This window comes from Seriola lalandi, unplaced genomic scaffold (genome assembly GCF_002814215.2).
Source record: "Seriola lalandi dorsalis isolate HSWRI2012SDOR001 ecotype SW California unplaced genomic scaffold, Sedor1 jcf7180002054954, whole genome shotgun sequence".
In the NCBI taxonomy this organism is placed as follows: Eukaryota; Metazoa; Chordata; class Actinopteri; order Carangiformes; family Carangidae; genus Seriola; species Seriola lalandi.
In genome coordinates this window covers 1717390-1743788 of record NW_019525505.1, presented here as the reverse complement: position 1 = coordinate 1743788, position 26399 = coordinate 1717390, and the positions used below count along the sequence as shown (strand labels likewise).

General features: G+C 45.4%; 1 protein-coding gene across 19 annotated transcripts in view; it reads left to right on the top strand.

Moving 5' to 3' along the window:
* The window catches only part of macf1a (microtubule actin crosslinking factor 1a), a 233408-nt gene that overhangs the window by 170090 nt on the left and 36919 nt on the right, over positions 1–26399 (top strand). For all 19 annotated transcript variants that reach the window (XM_087170610.1, XM_087170598.1, XM_087170605.1 and 16 more), the window contains 7 exons: positions 213–440; positions 521–797; positions 1093–1691; positions 1976–2164; positions 2290–2496; positions 4059–4376; positions 4692–4874. In XM_087170610.1, coding sequence (XP_087026736.1) covers positions 213–440; positions 521–797; positions 1093–1691; positions 1976–2164; positions 2290–2496; positions 4059–4376; positions 4692–4874 — 2001 coding nt within the window. The remainder of the gene's footprint in view (positions 1–212; positions 441–520; positions 798–1092; positions 1692–1975; positions 2165–2289; positions 2497–4058; positions 4377–4691; positions 4875–26399) is intronic.

Genomic DNA, 26399 nt, shown 5'->3' with positions numbered 1-26399 from the left:
TGAGGATAAGAACATATTGTGCAAGAATTTTAAACCTCGCCTTACATGAGACATAAATGATGCAACATTTATGTTAAAAAATAAAAAATGGTGCTCTAATAAAATCCATTATTATCCAAAGCCATAAATACCAATCGGTTCCACTGTTGTACAGAAATTTTCCAGGTTTTCCTTCAGGCTTTCTTTTGCTTTTAATGCCTCTCTTCTTTTAGTTCATGCTGCGTGAGTTTGAGACCAGGAGGCCGCAGTTTGACCAGCTGACCCAGGCTGCTGAGGGAATTCTCTCCCAGACCTGTGACTCTGCTCAGGACCCTAAGGACCTGGCGGAGGTGCAGACTGAGCTGGGCTCCATCTCCCAGCAGTGGGAAGATCTAACAAACCGACTGAGTCAGAGGTCAAACCACATCGACCAGGCCCAAGGAACCAGCGAACGGTACCAGGTAAGTTTAGTCCAGGTGGAGTCATGTTACACCATCACCATGACAGGAGAGTGTTGTAACCTTCCTCCTCTCCTGTTCAGGCCTTGCTCAGAGAGCTCTCCTCCAGTGCCTCTGCTCTGGGTGAGAGGCTGGACGCTCAGGCCTCGCTGAGTGCCCAGCCCGAGGCGTTGAAGCGCCGCCTGCAGGAAACCGGAGAGATCCGCTCAGAGCTGGAGAGACGGCGGACCGAGCTGGCCGAGGCTGAGAGGCTCTGCCGGGAGCTGAGTGCCATCGTAGCTGAACCCTACCTGAAGGAAGAGCTGAGTAAACGACTGGAGAGCGTCAGTGGGCCGCTGAAGAGTTTGGAGGAGCGTGCAGGTTTGTGGACTTTATTTGGTTGATATAATAACTGTGCTTTTAGTGATCTGTAAGTGTTCTTTATGTTTATGCTTGATTTATTTGCTGGTAGTGATATTCTATACAGAATGAATTGGTTAATTCTCTTTAATCCCTCTGTAGCTGTAATGGGGATATTGTTTTGATTACACTAAAGCACCACTAACAAATCCACTGAAATAAATACAACAAAAACTCCTCTTTGGCCTTTTTTGTTTGAAAGTATTTTCAGTATTTATGTTTGTAATCCCTTGTGCTCTTCTTTGCTCTCCTCTAGCTGACGGTCTGTCTCAGCTCCAGGCCGCCCTGTCATCCACCCAGCAGTTCCAGCAGATGTTTGAGGAGTTGCGCTCGTGGCTTGACAAGCAGGCAGATCCCAGAGAATCCTCCTCCGACTCCCTGCCTTGCCAGCCAGAGGCCATCCGCTCCCTGCTGGCACAGACAGACGAGCTCCAGCGCGGCTTCGCCAGTCAGCGAGGATCCTACGAGCTGATTCAGGCTGAGGGAGCGTCGCTGCTCGCCACTCTCCCAGCAGGCGGAGACGAACGCTCTGCCCTTCAGTCCCACCTGGGATCCTTGCGACAGGACTGGGAGGGGTTGAACCAGAGAATCTCAGACCGGGAGAGTCGACTGAAGAACACTCTGAGGAAAGCAGAAACCTACCAGCAGCACAAAGCAGAGCTGATCCCGTGGTTGTCAGACTGCGAAGAGAAAGATGGAGAGATTCAGCCATCACTGGACTCAGCTGCCCTGGATGAAGCCTTGCAGAGGGCCCGAGGTCTGTCACTGGACCTGGAGAGACGACAGCCTCTCCTCGAGGCCTTCAACACTGCAGCTGATCAGCTGCTGGAGCAGTGCTGCATCGGGGAGGAAGAGGTAAATACCTGCTGTAATTTTACTGATAAAACACTGTTGTTTCTTCTCTCAAGTGTGTTGTATCATTATATAAAGATAAAGCTTGCTTTATCTGCTTTATTGTCTTGATATGCTTTATTACTTAATTATGATGCCTCTGGGATTTAGGTGTCTTTTGGTGGATGTGTCCCCAACATTTAGAGACTGAATATTGATGTATCTATAAAGTGTGTATTGTTAGTGATCTAAAATCACAAATTAGGTAAATGTGGAAAACTGATGTAATGTAAACAAATGTGCTGTAGGTACGGGACGAGAAGGCCCAGCTGAACCGCAGGGTGGATGGACTGGGGGAGAAGCTCCATAACCGCACCTCCCAGCTGGAGGAACTGTCTGGCCGCCTGAAGGAGTTTGAAGAGGGCAGACAGGCGGTGGAGCGGAGGATGGAGGCAGCCAAGCACCAGATTGAAGTCCAGGAGGCTCTGGGACCTCAGGTACTGAAACTGTTCGATCACATTGTCATTAGCACCGAAGGTGTGTCTAATACAAGGTTATTTTAAATAATGTTTCACAATCATTCAAGTAAAGTGGCAATCACATTTACTTGTCTCCCATTCAGGCATGCAGTGCGAAGAGCCTGGAGCGGCTGAGAGGTCAGCAGGAGAACCTGAGGTCCCTGCAGCCTCAGGTGGTCTACCTCAGAGACCTGGCCCAGGGGCTGGTGCAGGATGCACCTCAGACACCGGGAGGCAGCACTGAGGGGGCACAGAGGCTTCAGGACCAGGCGAAAGAGACAGAGAAAGAATATGATGACGTTACCGGCAAGGTGAGGAGCAGAGTCGCGGTCAGGAAAAGAAACCAAGAAATAAATATTGGAAATATGAGGGTTTATTTTTATACAGTGTCATAAATCGTGCAGCTTTACAAAGCTTCAGAGGGAATTACAAAAACCACAGAGATGAACCACAAATGTGAGACCATGCTCCAGGTTTGGAAAGTTATCACTGGGCAAATAAGGACATCAAACATGTCTCAAATAATTACATCTGCAAAATAATGTACGAGCATATTACAAGAGTTCTTCTCTTGACATTATTCTCTTTTGAATTGCTGAAATTCACAGAGCACTGATGAGATTCACGGGACTTGGCTTGTTAACACTTACATTGTATCTCTTTGGAGCTTAGTGTCAGCTCTCAACACTGTACTTAACTTTATATCATAGCTGATTTTTTCTTCCTCCTCTCAAACCACAGATCACCAGTGACGGCTAGTTAATGTCAAAAATATACTTGACCCATATATTAAAGCAGCGAAGGATCATCCATCCAGCAGACAGCTGTGGAAAAGCAGCAGGACACGAGGAGAACAGAGTCATAACAGTTATGAGCTAATGTAACCTCCACAATTTAGTCTGGAGTGAAGAGATGTTGTACAACTAGAGGAGCTATTTATACCAAGGGTCACTGTGTGAGAGGGTGTCACATCTAGTGTGTGTGTGTGTGTGTGTGTGTGTGTGTGTGTGTGTGTGTGCTTAGAAGACAAGTGTCAGTGAGCTGAGAGAGAGCAGAGCAGCTAAAGCTGTCGGTAGAGTTTGGCCATTAGACTTACAGTCGTCATATATGGTCATTGTGGACATTCAACATTTAATCACAGTTTGAACCTGAGCAGAGAGAATTCAGCACCCACAGTATTGCATCTATTTTCTGCAATACAGCCTCCAAATATTCCATTTAAGGTTAGAGCCATCACAGGAGCTGTATATTAAAAACCATCAGACCGCGCTGTTGTTCACTGAGATGTTTTATTTCTCTTTTTGAAATATTGATCTGACAGAGCTGCTGTGCTGCAGGAGATGATGCAGATCAGTCTCCTCTTAGATAACGTTGCCGTTGTCTCGTTCTTGCACCTACACTGACAGAGTCTATTTTCATTTGCTGTTGTGTTGAATCACTTCCTGGTTCTGCTTCAGTGATTTGTCCAGTTTTGAAAGAGAAAATATGACCACACAGGCTTCTATTTGTCTGATTAATATGTGGTTTGACGAGGAAGTCTGTTCTGTATGACTCAGATATCATCAGTGTCTTTCATTGATAGTACATTTACAGTTTTGTTGGCCCTGCAGCTGCTCACCAAAAATGTTTCTGACTGCACCCATTTATAGTTTCACATTAGATTTGAAAGAGTTGCTCAAAATCAACTAAATCTTCATCTTCCACCTTTGACTGGGTCTGACTCTTTGAATAAAAAGTACTACACTGAGCAGACACCGTCCTTCAGCTGGAATGTAGGAGTTTCATTTTGTATTTTGAAATTGTGATGCACAAACTTGACTGTGCTTCTCTTAACACCTGTTGTGCTTTTCCTCCGTCCTCCTCTCCCCATCAGATCGAACACTGTTGCTCCTCCCTGGAGTCTCGTCTGCAGGGCGTCGGCGAGGTCCAGTCACACGTGCGCGATGTCTTCTCTCGCCTTGCCGACCTTGACGATGAACTGGACTCCCTCAGCCCTGTCGGGCGTGATGCCGACTCCCTGGCGTCTCAGGCAGATGCCCTGAAGGGCTTCCTGTCCCGTCTGACCAACCTGAGGTCGGAGCTGGAGGGTCACACGTCGGAGTGCACCACCATGCTGCGGCGAGAGGGCTCCTCCCCTGATCTCCTGGCTCTCAGGAGGGAGACTGAAGCTCTGAGCCGCCAAGCCGGCAAGGTGAGGGAGGAGGAGAAGGATGATGCAGTGGTGGCAGTGTTTTCATTTTCTCTATTTTTGTGTAAATTTGCTTTAATATATTAATTTATTCTGCGGCAATGACTCGGGTCATTTGATCTAATTTATGTGTGAGTGAATTTAATATTCGAGATCTTGACATTTTGATATTAAGGCATGTAAGAACTTTAATGCATTAACTTTGTGTCACATTAGCTCTTTGATGAATTCACTGTTTAGTTAATCAAAAACATATCATGCCTCCTGCATTGATAGGTTTTATCAGGTCACTGATTTCTTTGATTGTGTTCTTGCTAGCTGAGCGAGCGCGGCCAGGCCAGGTTGGACCAGATCGAGGACGCTGCCGGGAGGGTCCGGGAGTTCTACAGGCTGGTGGCTGAGCTGCAAGGCCTGCTGGGAAGGGCTGAGGAGGGGCTGAATGCGCAGGGCATCGTCGGCACAGAGGTGGAGATGATCAAACAGCAGCTGCAGGAGTTCAAGGTAGGATGGACTTTTGTTGTTGCTGGTTATTTACGTGGAGATGATGTGTATGGGTATGAGTGTGTGTGAGGTGGCAGTGTTACAGTGAAATCCCACAGAAGATGGATGTAACTGTATGTGTGGAGGATGGTCAAACAGTCTGATGAGCTGTGGTTCTTTTGTATTGCAGTACATCCTGGAGCAGTGTGTGTGAATGCAGGTGTGTTAGTCATTTGCTTTGGCAGTTATAATATCCACTTGAGTCTGTGAGTAAGAACAGGAGAGAATCTGATGGAGTTCAGGGTGAAAATGGTGTGTGTGTGTGTGTGTGTGTGTGTGTGTGTGTGTGTGTGTGTGTGTGACAGAGAGACAGAGAGACATTCAATATTTGTCGAGTCTCTGTGGAGGTCTATATCCATCATTTCCTCTCGCTCATACCTCCAGAGAGCGTGAGGTAAGGGTCTCTGTGTGTGTGTGTGTGTGTGTGTGTGTGTGTGTGTGTGTGTGTGTGTGTGTATGTGTCAGGAGTCGGAGGCAGTGATTAGTTGAGTCACGCATCTCTTTGAAATCCCTGACACGCTGCTGAATCACGCAGCTTTTCCCCCTCAAGGACAGTTACGATGCTCTCTGCGTTTTCCTAAACATTTCCCACCAACACACTCTCTCTCTCTCTCTCTCTCTCTCTCTCTCTCTCTCTCTCTCTCTCTCTCTCTCTCTCTCTCCTCCTTATAAACACACATCATACTCCTCCCCCCATAATGTTCAGGCCCCACCCGTCCTGCCTTTTGAACTTGTTAGCCCTGTCATTGTGATGGTAGATGAAGATTTAAATTTGATACTGGAGCAAATCACACATCTCTGTTTTCCTTTATCTTGTGTGTGTTAGCAACACTTGTCTGCACTGCCTCTCTGTTGTTGTTGTTGTTGTTGTTGTTGTTTTATTTACCTCAAGCAGCAGTCAGTAATGGTAAAGTACAGGATGGCGTTTGAGGACACAGTGGTAGTCTGGCTTTTGCACAGTGTATTTAAACTAACTGGCTTGTTTTAAGTGCAGTTTGCAGCACACAGAAAATATTTTATTTCTAGTCATGCAGAGCGTCTTCAGCCAGCAGCTGGACTTGTTTATTGAGAAATTAATTGGATTGTCAGAATGTGCTTTCGGCCAATCAAATTACTCGACTCGAAGATATGACAAGTTGCATTAACTACATGTTGAGCACAAATATATGATTTCAAGAGTGTAAACAGGAATGACTAATGATTATTTTCACTATTGATGAATCCGTCTATGACTTTTTTGATTAATTAAAGAATCAGTGAAAGATTGTCATCAATCTTTCAGAGCCCAGTGCTGCCTCCTCAGCCAAAAGAGTTTCAATTTACATTTGAAATAAAACAGAAAAGCAGCAGATCCTCACAGTGCAGAAGCTGGAATCATTAAAACGTGTGGCATCGTAAACAACTTAAATTGTTTAAGACATGTCTAAACTACTGGTAAATAAATATTGGGCGAAGAGATGTCTTCTATTTGCATCAGTGGATGCAACATTAGGAAGTCGCTGTTTATAAAGTTTGTTATGTTTAGTGTGTTTACACTTGGATTTATTCTGAGTAAAGAATGAAGGCGAAGAAGAAATCCTGAGACGTTTTCCTAAAACACAGGGTCAAAATGAATAAATAAAATCTGCACATGATTATTTGTATATTGGTTCCTTCTTGTGATATTTTAGCATTAAGTCAGAAAATGACTGTAGCTTGTTTCTATATTTAAAGAGAAATTGAGCTTTACTGTGGAGCTGACCTCAGGAATGTGCCTCTCCGGCACATCCATTGTGTTTTATTGCGTTACTCCCCTGCTCGTTTCATGGTTTGTACAGACCGCTCTTTCAGTGCGACTACTATCATTTAAGAGCGCATTTTCTGGCCATGATGTAACATCCTGTCCACTTTGGAAAACTATGTAAGTATGTGAGCGCTCAGGAGAAGTATGCACGAGTCCCACGCACAGCCAGCACACTTAACCGTTTTTCTCCCATCTGCTGATGCTCGGAGAAAGGTTATGCTGTTTTGAAGATGATTGATGATTCATGCGATATGAGCACTAATCATTTTCATGCATTTGAAAAATTTAGTAGGTGTCCTGCTCGTTCCCTGGAGAGTGATCGGCTCCACTGTTGTTAAGATGTGTGGGTGGATCAAAGAACATTTTTTTTTTCCATTTAATGAGACACTTCTGCTTCTGTTTCTCTTCATCCTAGTTCCTGCTTTTTCATTCCTGCTCTCTCTTCTTCTTTTCATCTCTCTGTTTGATTATTTGGATATTTAGTGAAACATCTTCGTTTGCCCTCACCATCCCCCTCTTGTCCTACCTCTCTGTCTGTGAGCTTGTTTCTTCTTCAGTCTCTCAGCCTGTTTCTGGGTCTCTTTCTCTCTCTCCTTCCCCCTCGCAGGTCTTTTAATGAGAGCAAGTCGAGTGCATGTGTGGCAGAGAACAGACAGAGGAGACAGAGAGGCGGTGAGAGGGTGAATGATGAGAGGATGGAGAGAGAGAGAGACAGAGAGAGCTGTGAAAAGCTAAATAGGCTGCACTTGAAAAAGAGATCCAGATCAGACAAAGAGTGTGAAGCTGTTCCATGTGTTTTGTCTGGTGTGCAGTTAACACGAATCATGTCAGTGATCACATTTACAGGTGCGCTAACATGTCGCCTGACTCTGAGTAATGACAGATATATTCTAGTCCAGACATTTAAATGATTCAAAGAGGCGATGAATATGTTTTTTCCTCCTATAACCTGCTGCATATGGAGAGATTTTCACATCCAACCCCAGGAACTCATTATGAGCAGCGTCCCCAGCAGGTTTTCTTTTGGATCTTTGTATTGAATTTTTTTAAAAATGAGCATTACAGACAAAAAGACTACTGCTGATTGACCTGCTGTGCAATATTTGTGTAGCGGCGACAATGACCTATTGTTTGAGGACCAGATTTTCTTATAATATGTATTGTAAACACACATTTCAGTGTAATTTAAGCCATGCTAGCAGGGCGCCACGAGTGGCTGCATCAGACCAAAATATCTCAGTTGTTTGGACATGAAATTGTGTTCAGACATTCATGGTCCACAGAGGATAAAAACTGATTTAAAAATTGTGTTATTGTTATAATTTTATTCATTCTAATAATTTTCTCATAAGTAAATCAAGACATCTGGTTTGTGCTGTGGTTTGTATTATTTTCTCTCTGTGTCCGTGCTCTCTTTAAGAATCGATAAGATAAGAAGAGAAAGAATCAATAAGAAGATGATGTTCCTCCATTAAAGCTGTGAACGACGAGCCGAGGTGCAGACAGGCTGATGCCAGACTGGGTGCAAAAGTAATAGCAGGGGCAGAATGTATAATAGCTACTGTCTGCGGGGTATGTAGAGCATGGAGAAATGGTCTGTCACTCTATTTGGGGGCAGAGGGGTATTTATAGGGAGGGTAACGAAGGGAGGATAGCAGGGGGGATATTGTTGAGAAGAGAGAAAAGGGCAGAAGATAAGAGTCAATCAGAGAGAGACGGCAGATCGTCATGGAGAGCGGGATCACGAGGCACGGAGAAAGATAAGGAAATAATGGGATAGAGGGGAAACAGTGAGAGGGTTCTTCACATATTTCTTCTGTCCTCTAACTGACCCTTTTTTCATTTTATCTTCTCTCTGTATTACACTGTGTATTACCTCCATCCTGCTCTAATAGTCTAAAGAGGGATAGAGGGGGAAAAAAACATGTGAAAATCTTTGGTCCACCCTTTGAAGCCACACTCCTCTCCTCTCCCGCTTTGTCTCTACCTCCCTCTGCCTTCTCTCCCTCTCCCTGTCCCTCTCTTCCTCTGTAACCGATCCAACTCGGCTCATTTCAAACCTAAACATGTCTGTCTGGCTCCAAAACAGACCAGGCCACCCCTCTCCCCTCTCCTCTTCCTCCTTCCCCTCCCCCATCAGACCCCATTTCCAATCCACAGGGATGATGTCATACCGATGCTTAGAAAGACGAGGGGGCTAGGGACGAGGGGTGTGTGTGTGTGTGTGTGTGTGTGTGTGTGTGTGTGTGTGTGTGTGTGTGTGTGTGTGTGTGTGTGCGTGCGTGCGTGTGTGGGTTTGTGTGTGTGGGTGTGTGGAAGGCAACCAGGGGGATGAGGGGTCATGGGAGAGGGAGGTGATGTTGTCAGATTATTGTTTAAACTTCCCAACAGTGATCTCACAGAGAATGAATGGGTCAAGAGCGAAAACACTGTTCCTCTGTGTCTTTCTCTCTTCTGTCAAAAATGAACACACACACACACACACACACACACACACACACACACGCGTGTGGGGTCCAAAAGTTTTAGATCACTGTCCCGTGGTGGTAAATATGTCTGTTGCACCAAGTAACTGGTCAGATTAATAATGTTAATTACTTATTCCTTTGATCAGATAGTTCCTGATTTAAATCAGAAATGTTGATGAGGTCAAAACTCCAACAACTTTATTAAGAGACTAATATGTTTTGACTGTGACCTTCATCAGGTTTATTATACAAGAAATGACAAAGACGAGAAGAGAAACTTTAAAGTTAAAAGAAATATATCATAAACAACCAGTCATATATTATAATGTATATTACATATAGAAATTTTTACTTTTTAAAGTGTTTGTCTTTCATACTCAACTTATTTTATTATATTTTATTTTATTTCACAACAAGGTTATTTGTAATTAGACAATGAATAATAATAATAATAATAATTAAGGCAATAAAAGACACAGAGAAGAAAGTGTCAATTAGCAAGGCAAGTATAAGAGGGAGAATTACAAATATGTCTTTTAAAACAATAAAATCAATAAAGCAGACCAGAGAAAATAAAGTCAAAACTACAAGCCAAAGATAAAAGCATTGAAATCAAGAATTAAAGCTGCTTCATACAAGTATGTTTTGAGTAGTGTTTGAAACTGGGGCACAACTCAGCACACAAGATGAACAATGAGGATTGGAGTAATTTGCCCACTTTTGTTGGATTAAAACTTTTTTTTTCCCAGAAAAATATGTTTATAAGTGAAGTGTTGAAAAATAAAAATCATGTTGTATTTAAACTCTGGTATTATATCAGCTCTAATGAGAACAAAAACAATTGATGGACATGAGAACATAGAGAGAAATGACACTTTTGTTGTGCTGAAGACGACGCCCCCTCTCTGTCTCTCTGTGTCCCAGTCAGAGTTGTGCTATTTATCATGTATATGTTTATACATGGGCGTCCTGTCTGCACATATGTGCTACTGTGGAATCTGTGTTTGTATTTAGGGGTTGCTCCGTGGGCTGACGAGAGGTGTGTGTGTGCATGTTCTCTGCATCAGAGGATGCTTCTAATTCCTGTCTTTTTCGGGGTGAAACCGGAATCTCAGCTGTCTCCTCACCCCACCCTCACACACAAACACACACACACACACACACACACACAAACACACACACTCGCTGGTGTTTTAGCAGAGGGGCATTACGAGGCTCTAAAGCCGTAGCTGCAGATGGACATTCCTGGGAAGGGCTGGTTAGTCTGGGTGACAGCAGAAGGAGGCATGTGTGTGTGTCTTTGTGTGTCTTTGTGTACACGTGTTTGTGAAAATCCCCGTCCTAAATCATGACCGCACGCCTCCCCCTGTCTTCACCCCTTCTCTCTCCTTCTCCCTCCTCTCCCTCATTTTATCCTCCTATAGTTTCCCTTCTCCACCTCATCATCCTGCAGTCTTTACTCCAGAGAATCTCTGCACGCCTGTGACTCACTGTCCTTCCCCACACCGACTGTGTCAGCAACTATTTAATGATGGGTGTAGAAGTCGGCCAAACTGGGCCAGCAGCTCCCTGGTTGTCTTTTGACCCATGCTGTGAAGCTGGAGTGTGTCCTCATTTTCACCTATGAAGCTGATCATACATTTGAATTGTAGATTTTAGTAATTAGCAATTAGTAAGTCAGATACAATTTTTGACCTTACAGTCTGTCCAAAACATCTGTCGCTTGTAAAGTTACCTTTTTCCGCTTGTGTTAAAACAAAGCCATGCGATGTATCGCATGATGTGTTCTAGAGAGACCATATTTAATGTGGATGAGTCAGAGATGTTCAGGTCTGGAAATAGTAAATCAGTCGAGTCATGTAAAACTGAGAGTCCAGCTTTCAAAAGGTTACTGCACAAGAGTCTAAATGAAAAAAGTCTTTTAATGCTGATGCACATTTTCTGTTGTTGAAACCCATCAGTATTTCACCTCTTCATGTTTTATGTCTTAAGAAATACAGCATTCTGCTCCTGCTCTCCATTCATCACACTGAAGATTTACTGCAGGCCTGTGGTGGGCAAACAGCAGCCCGCCGGCCAAATCCAATCCAATATACAATATGACCTTGTATCAACAAACACGATCAATGATTTGTGTCTCAAACACGAATAGGTAACAGTCTCAACAGACATGGTGCTGATTTGAAAAAATAAAGCTACAACAGGATTTTTCTTAAAGCAGAAATGAAACAGGTCACTGTTTGTTGAGTTTGGATCAACATTAGTCTTGTAGTATTAGACAAAACATACACAAATATTACAAACATACGTTTTTGTCTAAGGTTATTATTTGTAGCACCCAGTGTCTGATGGGAAAATTACATCTTCCTTCAGGTAAAACTATAAAAAAACATTCTACAAAATCTTAAATGAATAAATAAATCTTCTGTGTTGGCCCTGCATTGAACAATACTGAGAAGAACTTTCCCATAGTTAAACCTCATCGCTGTCCCTGCTGTAGGTTATGTAAATAATCAAAACAAGGAAACTAACGACAAGAAAATGTTCGAAATCCAAAGTATGAGAGAAGCTGAGAAACAGTAAACACTGCTGGAGGAAGTTAAGTCCTTTAAGGTCTGACTGTAGCTAATGAGTTTCAGCAGGACTAGTTTTAAAGCTTGATTCAAACTTTGGGGTGGTGTGTGCTGTCAGGAGAGTTCAGTATGTCAGAACCCAGTAACCCTCCCATGACTCCCCAGCTAATCCAAGTCATACGTCATCTGGACCGCACTGCTGTTTACAGGCTCTGGATTTTCCTGGACTACTTTGTGTCTGCATATTCATGTCCATTAGTGTGTGCGTGTGTGTGCGTGTGTGTGTGTGTGTGTGTGTGTGTGTGTGTGTGTGTGTGTGTGTTTGTGAAAACTTTTATTTGTGTGTGCATGACTCTTATTTCTGTCTGTGTCTCTCTAAGAGGCTGATTGGATCATGCTAACATAATTTCTCTAATCATATAACCTGATTCATCCGTCCAATTTTTCCTGTAACCTGCTGTTATACACACACACACACACACACACACACACACACACACACACACCTATGTTCATACGAGCTCTGTATGCATCTGCAACTGATGGAGAAAGTGATTGTTATGTCTTGGGCTTGTATGATCTAAATATGTCTGGGATGGTGTGTGTGTGTGTGTGTGTGTGTGTGTGTGTAACATCTTAGCCTCTCCACTCTCAGGTCCTGTATTGTTTCAGCTGTTGTGAATTAGAAAGGCATGCCGTGACTCGGCCCAGCCTCCTCACTCTCTTTCTTCACTCTCTTTCTCTCAGTTCAGTGGAATGCAGAATACTGCTCTGACATGAGTTGGCACAAATAATAATATAAAATATGACCAAAAGGACTAAATAATATATCATTGTTCTCTTTTAGAATAGCAAGTATAATAAATGCATCGTTCATACTCAACAAAAGGTGTTAAGTTTGAGGCCAAGATGAAATTGTTTTAAAAACGACTTGAAGTTAATTGTAGTGCAGCCACATATCATAAATATGAAATGGGTCCCATGACTGAGAACAGAAATACTGAGACAAACTGATGTCGTAAGTAATGTTAAAAAACATAGTACGGCACATATAAGCTTTAACACATCTTATAGTTTATAAGAAATGACGTTACCTTTATCTTTTAGCTTGAAATTCTTAAGTGAAATTATTATTGTGTATCACAGCAAGTAGTAGAAATGTACTGTAAACAGAGACATTATGGGACAAATAACTATAAATATATAAATCATGTTTTCTCTCAAGATGCTGTACAGTTGACTATAAAGTTTATAGTGGTGGTTGTTTAGTTTGTGCTGATGGTTATCTACCTGCTGATTTACAGCAACATACTAAATTATACAGGTACATTTTTAAGAAGAGAGAAACTGAACGAGAGGCTTCTGGAGCTGGAGTGTGGTGGTGGTGTAAGTTCCCTGTGAGGGGGAGATTCAGATGTGTGTGTGTGTTGCCGTGTGGGAGGTGGAGGAGGCTAGAAGAAAAAGAGAGGAGGAGGGTGTGTGTGTGTGTGTGTGTGTGTGTGTGTGTGTGTGTGTGTGTGTGTGTGTGTGTGTGTGTGTCAGGAAAAAAAGAAATGACCTCCAGCATGGACCTCAGCAGGCAGCCTCACAGGTGTGTGTGTGTGGGAGAGAGAGAAAGAGGAGGTCACAGAGGAGGATAAACCTATTTTTACCACTCAAAGTCCCCAAATGCTGTAAACCACAGCAAAGAACTGACCTCCAAAGTGTTTATAATGTGGAAAGTCTTTCCTGCATTAATCGCACACACACATTAAACTCCATTGGTAACATAGACTGCCGGCTGCCAGCTGAATGAAAACACACCACCACCCCACACACACACACACACACACACAGAAAGCCAGGCTAGGGAAAGTGTGAAGTTTTTATTTGCCTAAAAGAATGTGTGTGTGAGTGTGTGTGTGTGTGCGCTTGCAGACTAATTTACCGTTAAATTGAAAAGCACACAAGAAACTGCCCACCTCCACACTCCCCCCCCCACACACACACACACACACACACACACACACACACACACACACACAGCAAATCAGCCAAAAAATTTGCAAAGTCTGAAACCGTGTGTGCACATGATTGAAGGGTGTGTTTATTGAAGGAATTGAGCATGATGGTGGAGGTGCATGCCTTATTTGCTTAGAGGTGTGTGTGTGTGTGTGTGTGTGTGTGTGTGTGTGTGTCTTTGTGTGATGTTGGGTAAGTGTGTGTGCAGGGTCCAGGTCTCTTTGTGTCTGTGTCTCTGCCTGAGAGAACAATAAAAGCTTTCACACACACACACACACACACAGGCAGGTGACATGGTCTGCTAGTTAATATAAAACTACCCCTGATAGTTGGAAAGAAGGAAGGACGGTGGGTTAGGAGAGAAAGAGAGAGAGATATGGCAGCTACATACTTCCTGCTGCCAGATTACCACAGAGGGGGAGGAAGAGCGGGACGGATGGAGAGAGACTGAAAAACAAGACGCTGAGGAAGAAAATGACATTAAATGACAGTCTTTTGAAGAGATGGATTATAGATTTACTCTGGCTTGGGGGAGGGAGGGAGAAACGAGAGGAGAGAAACAGAGAAAAGTATATTTTCCTGCCGACAGGTGTTCCCCCATGAGCAAATAAATGACCCAGAAAAGTCAATAATACGTACTTTGTGCCCTCCACCTGTGTTTGTGTTTATGTCACTTAGCTGCACTAAGTGGCTTCAAGCCTCCAGACACAGTCAATGGCAGCGCGAGCCTTTAACTTTAGCAGTGTTATGTGTGAATAGTGGACGCTGCGATCCAAAGTGCAGCAGTAAAGTTTTGCACCACAGGTTGACCCCCTGGGAAAATTAAACTCCTAATCCTCTCGTCCCTTCACTCCTCTCTCAGCACCCTCCCTCCCTCCCTCCTCCTCTTCTCCTCAGTTCTGTGGCTCTTTAACCAGCCGTGACGACTGAGGAATGAATGAAAATCAGAATAGAGGAGGGGGATGCAGGCAGGTCTGCAGAGGAATTGACTAATCAATTTAATTTTAAATAGATCATGGATGGGGTCATGGGTGGAGGCGCAGACTTTGCCCCTGTCTAAAATCAATGAGGTAGAGGAAGAAGGGGGTGGGTCATTTGAATGAGCAAATTAACCTAGCTTAATCTGTTTATCAGTCCCTCGCCGTCCTTTCTGTCTCCTTAACTCTTTAATGTGTTTGTACTTTGGTTCTTTTTCCCCTCTCTGCCCGTCCCTCCATCTCTCCTGGTAGCTGGCCCACATCTGTGAATGCTTGGATTTAAATCTTGTTGTGGTCTGTGTAGAGGGGATTGTCGGTTAGCCGTGGTCACGCGAGAGTTTGTGAGCTCTGTTTGTGTGTGTGTGTGTGTGTGTGTGTCTGTGTGTGTGTGTGTGTGTGTGTGTGTGTGTGTCTGTGTGTGTCTGTGTGTGTGTGTGTGTGTGGGTGGGTGTGTGTAGCAAACCAGTGACAAACCCCTTTTGTTTCTATAAAGACGTTTGCCTTGGACGCGGCAATGACAGCTGCAGTGCAACTGACAGAGAGGGGGTGGGTGATTTGGCTGGGGAGGGGGGAGGAGGAGGGGGGGGCAGTTAAAAAGAAAGAGTGGAGTATTTAGCATATTTGACATGCAGGCCACGGGCTGCTCTGTGCAACAGTTGAGAAAGAGAGAGCTCTTCTTGTCAGTTTTGGAAATTTGTTACAAGGCAAAAAAAAAAAAGAGCAGGCGTGCTTTGGTTGAGATCAGCTCAGCTCTGCCAGACTGCTTTAAACAAACACACTGCAGAGAAAGGAGGGCAGCAGAGAGAACAAGGAGAAGGAGGACAGGGTGGAGGAGGAACACCACAACCGGCTCTGAGAAGCCTATAACTTTGGATAACAAGAGGAAAACAAAGTGGCTTAAAGTTCCCTGGGCTGCAGGTTGCCATGTTTGCTGGTATCCCCCTTCTGACTGACTGGGTGAATGTTCAGAGGATTTGTGTGGCATCTTGGAGAAACAGACAGCACCCCCCTCCTCTGCTGTTTTTTTGTGCACAGCCCCTTTTCCTCTTGGCCCCTCTCCCTCTGACACACACACACACACACACACACACACACACACACTCCCCAGCCGGATTGGGTTTCAGTGAAGGCGCAGACGGGAATGCACAAGTGGAGCCTGTGAATATCACAGACTTTAGTGTGTGTCTACATCTTTTCCATATTTATTTTTTACACCAGCAGCTCTTCTGCTAGGACCAACTCTACGTCTGTTGGACCAGGGAATTGTTGCTCCACTGAAACCTAGGAAAACTCTGACAAAGGAGGAAATAATGGAGTGAATAAAAGTGGACTGGACTCACTTCCTTGTCTGCCTACAGCCTGGACTATTGTTTTCGGGGGGAAAAAAGACAGCTCATTACTGATAAGCCTCTTTCTCTCCTGTCGGCTAGCAGTCCCGCCCCCTCTCTCCCTACCTCCATTCCTCTTTTCTTTCTTTTTCTTTGCTTCTGTATCATTTCACTCTCAGAGGACAGTGTTTTTGTGCCCCACAACAGGGGAGGCAGTTTGCCCCCTAGAGAATTAAGAGTGGATTACAAAGCTGTGATGAATGTAGCTATGAATGTATCCATCTCACATCTCTATCCCCCGTCTCTCGTCCTATCAACGCACCAAATCTGGCAACAGTCACAGGCAGAGTAAGTGAGATACTGTACAATATGCTGCCTCTTTGCCTGGAGGAAACCCTCATCTGGATTCCATTATAGTTTATTAAAGCATTTTAATTCATTCCTCTTTGTATTTTTCCTCCTTTTATGTATTTAGAAACAGTTTTAGTAGCAGAATGTTGCTCGCTGCTCAGCGTGGGATAATCAGCTGCGTCCCTGTATTCAGCTGATATTTTTTGGTAATGAACAAATTCCTCCTCTGCACAACTCTGTTTCTCTCTGGCTCCACGCCCCCTCTTAGCACCCGGCCTCCCTCTCTATCGCTACCTAACTCCCCCACGCCTCTGTCTCTCACTCTCTCTCACACTCTCTCTGTCTCTCCGACTCGTGTATTTTTTTTTCTTCTTTTTTTTTTCGGGAGAGAGGAAACCAGCAAGATTGGAGCACTTCCTGTGTTTTAATACCATTGCAGGAAACAGAACAAACGGAGCTGAATTCAAACACAAACAGCGAGAGAGCAGGGAGGGAGGTAGTGAGCGAGCGAGCAAAGAGAGAGAGAGAGAAGGGACATGTGAGTGAGTGAGTGAGTGAGTGAGAGAGAGAGAGAGAGGAGACGAAGGGGGAGCAGCAAGAGAGCGAGAGTGAGAGGAAAAGAGGGAGATTTTTTTTAGCAGCTGCAAACCATTTCAGCTGTGTAGTGGCCTGAGAACAGAGACTGGGAGTGAAAGAAAGAGGAGAGCACACGACTCAAAAAGAAAAAGAAGAGAAGAGGAACTGGGATTGCGTGGCACTTTGTTTCATTCTCAGTACGGAGTCAGGAGCAGGAGGAGGAATACGGCAAAGAAAGAGCGAATGGGAAGGGAGCGTGTCCTGGGATTGTCTGCACGTAAAGAGGAGGAAGACGCTGCCTGCAAAGCAAAGCTTGGACTGGAGCTGGGAGGGCTGTCTGGGTCTTTGCCCTCTGGATACAGTCCCACGACTCACTGCTCTGCCCTGCTCGCCTGCCTGCTCGCCTGCCTGGTCCAGGATCCAGCCCCCGAGCCCCCCTTTTCCTATCTACCCCCAGATGCCCTCTTTCACTCCAGCCTCACCCCCTCCAAGATCCTGCCTGCTTTCAATCTACTGTACCACCTCTCCCCTGGAGCTGTGGGTGAGCTGAGGATGAGAGAGAGAGCAAAGTGAGATAAAAGACAAGAACTGAAACATTGACAGGGATTTCTTCACGCAAAAGCGGACTGCTTTTCCCTTTGTTCTGGATTTAACATTTTCTTCAAATACTAGACTGTTGTGTGGATGATAGAGTTGATTTCCGTTCACTAATGATGACTGCGATAATGTCTTAGACAAAATTAGGGATTGTCCTGCAGGCACAAAGCCCTGATTCTTTGTGATGGAAGCGGATGACAGAAAAAGAAAAAGAAAAGCTATGGACTGCTCGAACACTCACCGGACCACAAAGTGGCAGTGACTTGGTAAAGGGATTTCTATTTTCATATTTTTCTCAAGTTGGCTTCCCTTGCCTCAGACAGCTCTGAAGGAAAGACATTTTCTGTATTTTTGCGTCTTTCATTTACTGGATTTCATATTGTCATTCATTTTTCCTGCGAGAAACCTTTTTGGAACAAAGGAAGATAAAAGTGAAACAAATCCATGGAGCATTGTACTTTCCTATTCATTGCACCCCACGCAGCCTTTCTTTTATATAACAGAGAGTGGGTTTTCTCACCTTAAAAGGAGACTTTTACACTTCCCTGCCTGCCTCTCACTGAGGCTGTCGAAGTTGTCCAAGCCCTCTCTCGCTTTTCCTGTTGTGCACAGAGAGGAGAGGAGACCGGAGAGGAGAGAGGCAGGAGCATAGGGAGAGTAAAAAAAGGGGTCATGGAATGAGTTGCTGTGTATGAATATGGAGGAGACGGCAGCACTCTGTGTTTCTGACAGCAAAACAAAGGGATGTTATCTGCATGGCACTCACCTCACCTTAGACTTTGTACTTCTCAGAGAGCGAGATCATGACTATTTCTTTCCCTTACTCACTCTGTTCATCCCTCCACCTTTCCCTCATTCCTAAACAGCCTTTTAAATAAACAGAGCTGCTGATTAATATGGTGCCGAGGAGGTGGGCTGTCTCCCTCACGCCCTCACTGATGCCACAAAGCATCTCAGAAAGACCAGTTGAAGTGACATAGGTAGGAACGTCAGAACACACCGGTGGAATGAGACTGTGGATGAGAACATTTATATGTAGAATGTGAAACCTGAAGGATTTGTTGTTTGCAGCCAAATGGACTGTGTGATTTGTGGATTATTGGACTTGGGACATTTCCTTTTCCACAAAGACCCCTTTTTTGTCTACTTTTTGAAATTGAATTTCTCCAAGTGCCCCGCCACACCTGCACCTTAAATCACAACCACTACAGGGTTTCTGTGGCAGCCCAGAACCAGTGAAAAGTACAGTATGGGGAAACCCCTGAGCCGCCCGGACTGCCTGAGGCAGAACCCTCGCTGCCTTGGAAAGGGTGATGAGGATGAGGCATACATAGAGGACTGCTACGTCCCCCAGCGATCCATATATGATACCATGCGCATCAATGAACAGATTGACCAAGGGACCAAACTGTGTCAACCCTCCAGGAGCACTCTAGGTTCTGGTGGGGAGGTGAGAGGAGAGGGAAGTACACTATCCAGCAATGGCACCATTGGAGCTGATATAGGAGGTGTTTTTGTCTCCAGGAATGCAGATAATGCCGGAGGAGTGAAGAAACTAGATGAGAGGGTGATCTTTGATGCCTTAAAGCTGACTGGTGATCCGCAGATTATGTCACCTCCGGTTGGTATTGTAGGCTCAGGTTTGCCCCTTGCTCCATCCTCATCTGGCTCTGGTGGGGTGGCTGCAGTGGCCAAGAGGCGGCATCAGGGTGGCGATAAGAAGGACAATCCAAACCGGCGCTCTTGGAAAGCCTTTATGCCCCCAAGTTACCCAGAGTTTGCAGAAAGACTTGAGTTCTCATCTGTTGAAGGAGCAGAGAAGCGTTTATCGGGGGCAGGGATTCCTCTTTCTCCTCTACAGCCCATTCCTTCTCACCTACCCCCATCCACCCCTACCTCATCCACTCCTTCCTTACCTCCTTACACGCCCTCCCCGCTCTCATCTGCTCCCCACACTCCTCCTGTCTCCTCCTCGCCTTCTTTGACACCCACAGTCAGCCCCGTGCCTCCTCTCCAGCAGCATCCTCTCAGCAGGCAAAAGCAGGTTCATCCTCTGCTGCAGAAGCAACACAAACAGACTCACATGGTGCCATCTCCTTCCAAAGAACATTTACCTGCCTTTAGCCAGACCCAGCCCCCCCAGGTTTCTGGAAACACACCCGAGCACAGCCCCAGTATATCCAGACAGGTAGAGAGAAGAGGGCAGGAGCACAGATGGACTACGAGCTCGTCTAAAGCTAGAATCAGGCAAATCCCAGAGGAGCCTGTTGAGTCAGTTAAGACCTCAGACTCAGAGAGGGATTCACCTCTTTTGGACCAGGACCAGGGGGACAGTGCTCCTCTCATCCCACCAAAACCAGTCTTCTGCCCTCCCACCAAGGCCCGCACATGGCCCCGCAGTTTAACAACTGGGAAAAGAACCCAGTTGGGGCTGAGGCACAACTTCCCCATGCTCCCCCCTTTGCCTCCCCTAATGGGTGAGGATGGCAACACAGATGAAGAATCACTTTATCTCCTTGATCCCCCGTCTCCATTCCTGAAGGAGGAGGAGGGGTTGGTATATGGAGGTCTGCCTCTCTCCCCCTGTATTAGTCAGGAGGGGGGTGATGAGGGGCTTCTCGGCTGGGGTGCTCAGGGCGGTGAGCTCAGAGAACGCACGGCCTCCGAGCTCAAATTCGAGGAGGACGAGCGCAGGATACTCGAGGAGCTCGATGAAGAAGAACAGGAAGAGTGCATGAAAATAATTGAGAGGGAGGAGGCATGGAAAAAAGAAAGGGACAAAGCAGAGGAGGAGAGAGCTCAGAGGGAGGAAAGGGAGTGGGAGGCGGTTCTTAAATTAGAGAATAGGGAGATCATTGACCAGCCTTGGGATAGGGAAACACTGGAATCGGAGGGATGGGATTTAACAGGCTCTTCTGGACATTGGCCTGTACTGACGCCCCCTTCAGGGTTTGGAGGCCCCGGGGGCGCCGGTGCCTCACCTTGCCCCAGCTCAGTGGCCGAGTCAGACGACCTCTTCTTAGAACTGGAGCGGCAATGTCAGGAGGATGAAGGAGAGGAGGGAGTGGAGATGAGTGTAGACCCTGAGCCTCTTGATCCTTACACACTTCCTTGTTTAGAGGAAGAGGAGAGAGAGGAGGAAGGTGAGACTGCCTGGGCAGATTTTGAACGAACTCTTCCTCTAGTTGCAGTTAACTCTGTAGAAGCTGATAGTGTTGCACTGGGTTTTGAAAGCTTTACAACAGACTCGAATTTAAATCACCCTGAGCACGTAGAGGAGATTACAAACTTTGACTTGATGCGAGCACAAGACTGTGAAAAGGAACATGGTGTCATTGATGAAGAGTGCGATGTTGACTACAATGAGGATAAGGCAGAGGTAGAGGAGGAAGAGACGAGTTACCCGACTGACTCGGCTCTTGGTCAACAAGTGGAGTCAGACTCCAGTGGAGTCCACATGTCCCAGCCGGACAGAACTGGTGTCAGTGACATCACTCAGACAGACTGTGAACAGGAGAGACCTGCACAGACTGAAACAGACCCTGATAGTGGGGCATCATCAGACCGCGATGTAGAGGATTGTGAGGAGAGAGCTTCCTCTCCATCTCGCAGCCCTCTGAACCCTTACGCTGAGGAGGCGGAGCAAGTGGAGGAGGAGACTGAGCAGGATGAAAGAGAACTGAAAGAGGAAGAGGAGTTAGGAACAGAGTGGGATGTGTATGACCAATCTGAGCCAAGTTTGGACAGTAGCGAGGGAGTTCTTATGGATCACTCCCCTGAGCCTCTGCACGCGGTTATAAAAGAAATCGACAATGAATGTACACAGGATGTTGATGTTCAAACTTCCTGTCCAGAAGATCCAGTCCCCTCAGAGCTTAGCGAGCCTGCCACAGCAAGAACTTGTGACACAGAGGGGACGTCCTCTTCATCAGAGACTCAGAACCTTGTCGTCCCCACAGATGTAGTCTCAGGACTGGACATGCCTGGACAAATCCCACATCTGGAAACTACATCAGAAGTGACAGCTAGCACCCCAAAATCAGACTCTGTTCCTCCACCACACCCTCAACATGCAGGCTCACCTCCCCCCTCCGATTTACCTCAGTCTCCCTCTAAGTTGGGCTCTTGTGGTGCTGGGTTGGACAGTAAAGACTCAGAGGCCTTCGTGATATCAGATAGTTTTGTTTACCTGGCTGTGTCTGCACCTCCCCAGTACCCCAGTGACTGCCCCCCCTCTCCGCTTCAGGACTCCATTCCCCCAAGTCCTATCCCCAAACCTCCCTGCTGCCCAGACCCAGGGGAGGAGGAGGAGGAGGGAGCCTTCCTTTCCCCTGACAGCTTTGTTTACATGGCAGCACCTGAACGGCCCCAACCTGGGCGCTCAGATGTGGGCTCAGCCTGTGAGGATACTCAGGAGCTGGACTTGGACTCGTACTCTGAAGGGACCCAGTCTGGGATGGATGGGGTAGAGTTTGTCCTTGGCTCTGTGACAGGGGACAGTGACTGGGAGTCGGATGGCTCTGCCCTGGACTTTCCTCCGCTCATGTCCAGAGACCAGGCCTGGGACCAACTTGAGCCAGGACTGCTGCAGAGCCTATTTACACAGACAGAGACAAGCCAGGCGCAGGTCTGTAGGCCCCAGGAAGATGAGGCCCAGACAGGGGCCACAGCTTGTCACACAGAGGCCCTGTTAGAATCAGGACCAAGCTCGACACCTACATTACCATGTTGTGACACCGACACGCAGGCTGAGGTATGCTCTCATCTCTAAATTCTGATACTCATTTCCATTGAGGAGTTAATTTGTATTAGTGCTGCTGGCTGATATAAAGTGCAGTCATAATGTAACATGGGAAAAGACATAAAAGAAGCTTTCAAAATGCATCTGGGAGGTGGTTTACTTTGCATTTCTATATGTATATATTTATTGTTCAGTAGAAGCACTAATCCAGAGCGATTTCAGTCTTAAATTGGACCGCTGAGACCCTGGTTTATTGATCTATTTAGTCTAATAAGAGAAGATTGTGGGGGAAGCTGAACAAAAATCTGTTCACAGCAATACAAGCATTAGATGTGGACAAGCTGAGACATAGCATGGAAAAAGAATTGGGTCAGGTAGCTGAGCGTTGAGGGTAACTGATGTAGACATAGCATGGAAAATGTATGCGGGGGGTGGGGGTGGGGGGTGAAGGTATGTAGACACCATAATTAGCTAGTTGTGTTTCAGTAGTAGGGCTTTAAATGATTGCAATATGATGCTCAGAGGGGAGTTTGCTACTTATGGGAAACTACCCTCACGGCCGCTCAGTGTGTGTGTGTGAGTGTGAGTGTGAGTGTTTGGGTGGGGGTCAGTGCTAATCTACAGTGCATGCACATATTTGAGATTGATCACATGTTTTGTGTGAGGCTAAAAGAGCAGCGTGTGCCTGCGGCCTACTTATAATGTTGATCTCAAGTGCAGAGTTTAGAACATTTATCTCAAGGGCAGGCTGTTGTTGTGTTTACAGGGTCTGTATATAGAGTTCAGAATGCTATGTTTCCATACAAAGTCATGGGTGCTGGGCACGTCCCAGCTGTGTGTGCACAGGAGGCTCCTCAGCAGCACAGGACAAAGTTTTCCAACTCATTTAAATAATCGGTGAGAAAGGTCTGTGTTTGAGGAGTTCGTACATGGAGCGAGACGTCTGGACGGCTTTCTCTTTTTGGGTTGATTTGGTTTCAAAGAATGTAATCAGTGTCTCAGTATCCACAGTGTTACTGCTGTGCACAACCATGAATCTGAAATGGATCTTCTATAAATGCTGCAAGATTAGCTCGGCCTGTCGCTGCGACTGTGCGTCGGACTCGTCTCTCCGCATTCATCTGCATTCAGTCTTCAGCGTGTTTTGTTTGCCTAGTGTCACTTCTCTCGCGTCTACCTCTGTGTTTGTGTTTGAGTGTGTGGGCTGCATGTAAAGGTATGTGTGTGTGTATATGAGTGTGTCTCAATGTGACAGGGTGTTTGACAGCCTGTCGTGCTTTCTAGGGGCTCTGCTATGATTCAGTGTCTGGCCCAGATTTGTGTGATCTGAACCCTGTTTTGTTGCACACAGATTGTCACAGGCAACTTTTCTGCAGTCTGCCCATTATGTTAGTTGTTAGTTCCTCTTTTTGCATATGAAACATGCAAAATGAAGGAAACACAGTGTGAGGCTGTGGCTAAAATCAAATGATTGTCCCAAGAGTGAAAAACAAAGTGACCCTGTTCCAAACCTGTTGGTGAAAGTTGAATATCAGGCACAGAATCTTAAGTATTTCTCATCTGTGAATATAATGAACAAGCAGAGTGTGATATGTGCCCACTGATGCTCCTGATCCCAGGCTGATGATGTGAACTGTAGCTTCTGTTTTATTACACTTTCCATGCCTGGCGTGTCACAACTCATTTACCCTGTGTAGGTTATGAGTACACTTAACTATATATATATATATAGTTATATTTGTGTGTGTATTTGTTTGTGTGTGTAGCTGATTTAGTGTCTTTATGTGTTATCAGTCCTCATCTGTTTGTTCTCTCTGCAGCCACAGCCTCTCTGACTTCAGTTTAATGTAATCAGATGTCATGTTTACTCAGGCTCAGATCTAGCAGAGGAGAATTACAGCCTTACAGAGCTGTAGTGCAGATGATCTGTAGCAACATCAAAAATGGCAAAAACTACGACTCACTACTCCTCAGGCTTGTATACATCAAAAGTATGATTTCCTCTGTGAACTTCATGCTGTAGGTTTTGGAGACACATTGTGTTTGGTTTGCTTTTGCAGCGTTTTGTACCTGTTAAATTCTTATTCCTCTGGTCAAACACGGAGGAAAGCGGAGAGTCTTTGAACGCACAGAGCAGCAAACTTTTGAACAGAAGCTACAAAGTTGTTCACACCAAAGGAGACATGATACTTGGCTCCAATTAATTTTCTTCCCAACAGAAGATAACTAGCATTTAATAATGCACACTTTCTCTAAGAAGTTATTTTGAAAGCTTTAATGATCAGCGAGACTTGGTGTGCAAATTAGTATCACCATGCTCCCACAGAAACACTGAGCCCTTTATATTTTCTTAGTAATGAATGATGGATGACGATTTGGAAATCTGACTCTCCAGTTTTTTGTCCACATTTCTGGAAGGTGACACATACACTTTTGTTGTGTGATGAAATCCCCTTTATTCAGCCCATGCCCTCCCTTGACTGACTCTTGTTCTCTCCCCTCTCTCCTCCCCCTCTACTCTTCCATGCTTGGATGGTTTTGTTGCTGTGATAAGGAGGTGAGAGGTAAATACTGTAGCTCTCTGTGAGGGGAGCTGCCTCTGCCAACATGGCTACACAAACAGTGTGTGAAGTTGTCTGGGGAATATAAACTTAGATATCAGATAAGAATGTGCCAGGGCTAACACTGGAGCTGTGACTCTGTTGCCTGTTTCTCTGCCCTCTCTAACCTGTTCGTCTTCTCTTTGCTTTCACCTTCCCTGTCTTCCTTTTTCTTTTTCCTCCATTGCGCTATTTATTTATTTATTTATTTATTTAATCACATCTATCTCTCAGCCATTTGTTTGTCTGTATTTGTATCTCCACCCCACTTCAATATTCCGCTCCAGTACAAAACCAAATCATTCACATTCACCAGCACCAGGCAATTTTCACGTGAAGTTGCTGATAGGACTTCGTTGAAAAGGACTGACGTGCTGAACATGGGGAGGACAGGTAGACAGAGACGCAGAGGCAGAGTGTAGACAGACAAAGAGGCAGACACAGAAAGAGTTGTGACAGGCGATGGGGAGGTTGGGTGGAGGAAGCTATTGTTTTCCCCGGGGGGGGGGGGCACCTTTTAGCGCAACATGAGGCTTTAGTAGAACGATAAGAGAGCTGCGCTGGCAGGCAGACACAAGCAGAAGGTCTTTGGATTAATACAGAGCTCATTTTAAAGCGCGGTGTGTGTATGTGTGTCCCGCAAACAGACAGACAGACAGATGGACTAGCTTTGCATGCTGTTTGATGAAGCGGGGAGAGGGAGCGAACAGTACAGACAGACTGACCAATGACAGCTTCTACGCAGATCGAGAGGCAGGCGGCTCTGAAATAACATGTTTCATTCATAACCCAGCAGCATTTGTTGTTTGTAGCTGCTGCTTTGAGAGAGAAGAGTAAAAGAGTCCTAAAATGCAGCTCAAACATGAGTATAAACACACATCACATGCAGTCATCAGAGGTCTTATACATGTGTACGAGAATGAGCACAGATCATGGTTTATATGCACTTCATAACTTTTTTTGTAACATTGCATATTTATATTTCCAACTTTTCTTAGCCTGTGTCTCGCTGGAAACAAGCAGCTTCTGCCAGGTTTATGCTTTTTTAATTAGTTCAAATCGCCTCTGCTTATGAAATCTGCACAAACCGCATTTTTGTTCCAAATCATTTTCAAAACAAGATGGAATAAAAGAAAAAGAGGAGGCATTGAAAGGCAGATGTTGAAGCAGAGAGAGAGCGAGAGAGAGAGAGAGAGACAAACAGGTGGCTTCAGGACTGCGGCTCATACATTTGCGTTTTGATTGATGTGATAATTCTGGTTCTGAACAACCGCCTCCGGGATAAACCTGTGAAAGACGGAGGAGAGGAGCAGGGGGGTGTGTTCAGGAACACAGAAAAGCATGAAAGCAAAAAGCAGGAAGATATTGATCTCCCATTGGAATTGAATGTAGTTGCGCTTAAAATGTAAAAAGTAGATCAAATATTTGAAGCGTTTTTCAATGATTTTGCATATTCTTATATTTTTGTGTCTGCCTCTGCTGCTGCATCAC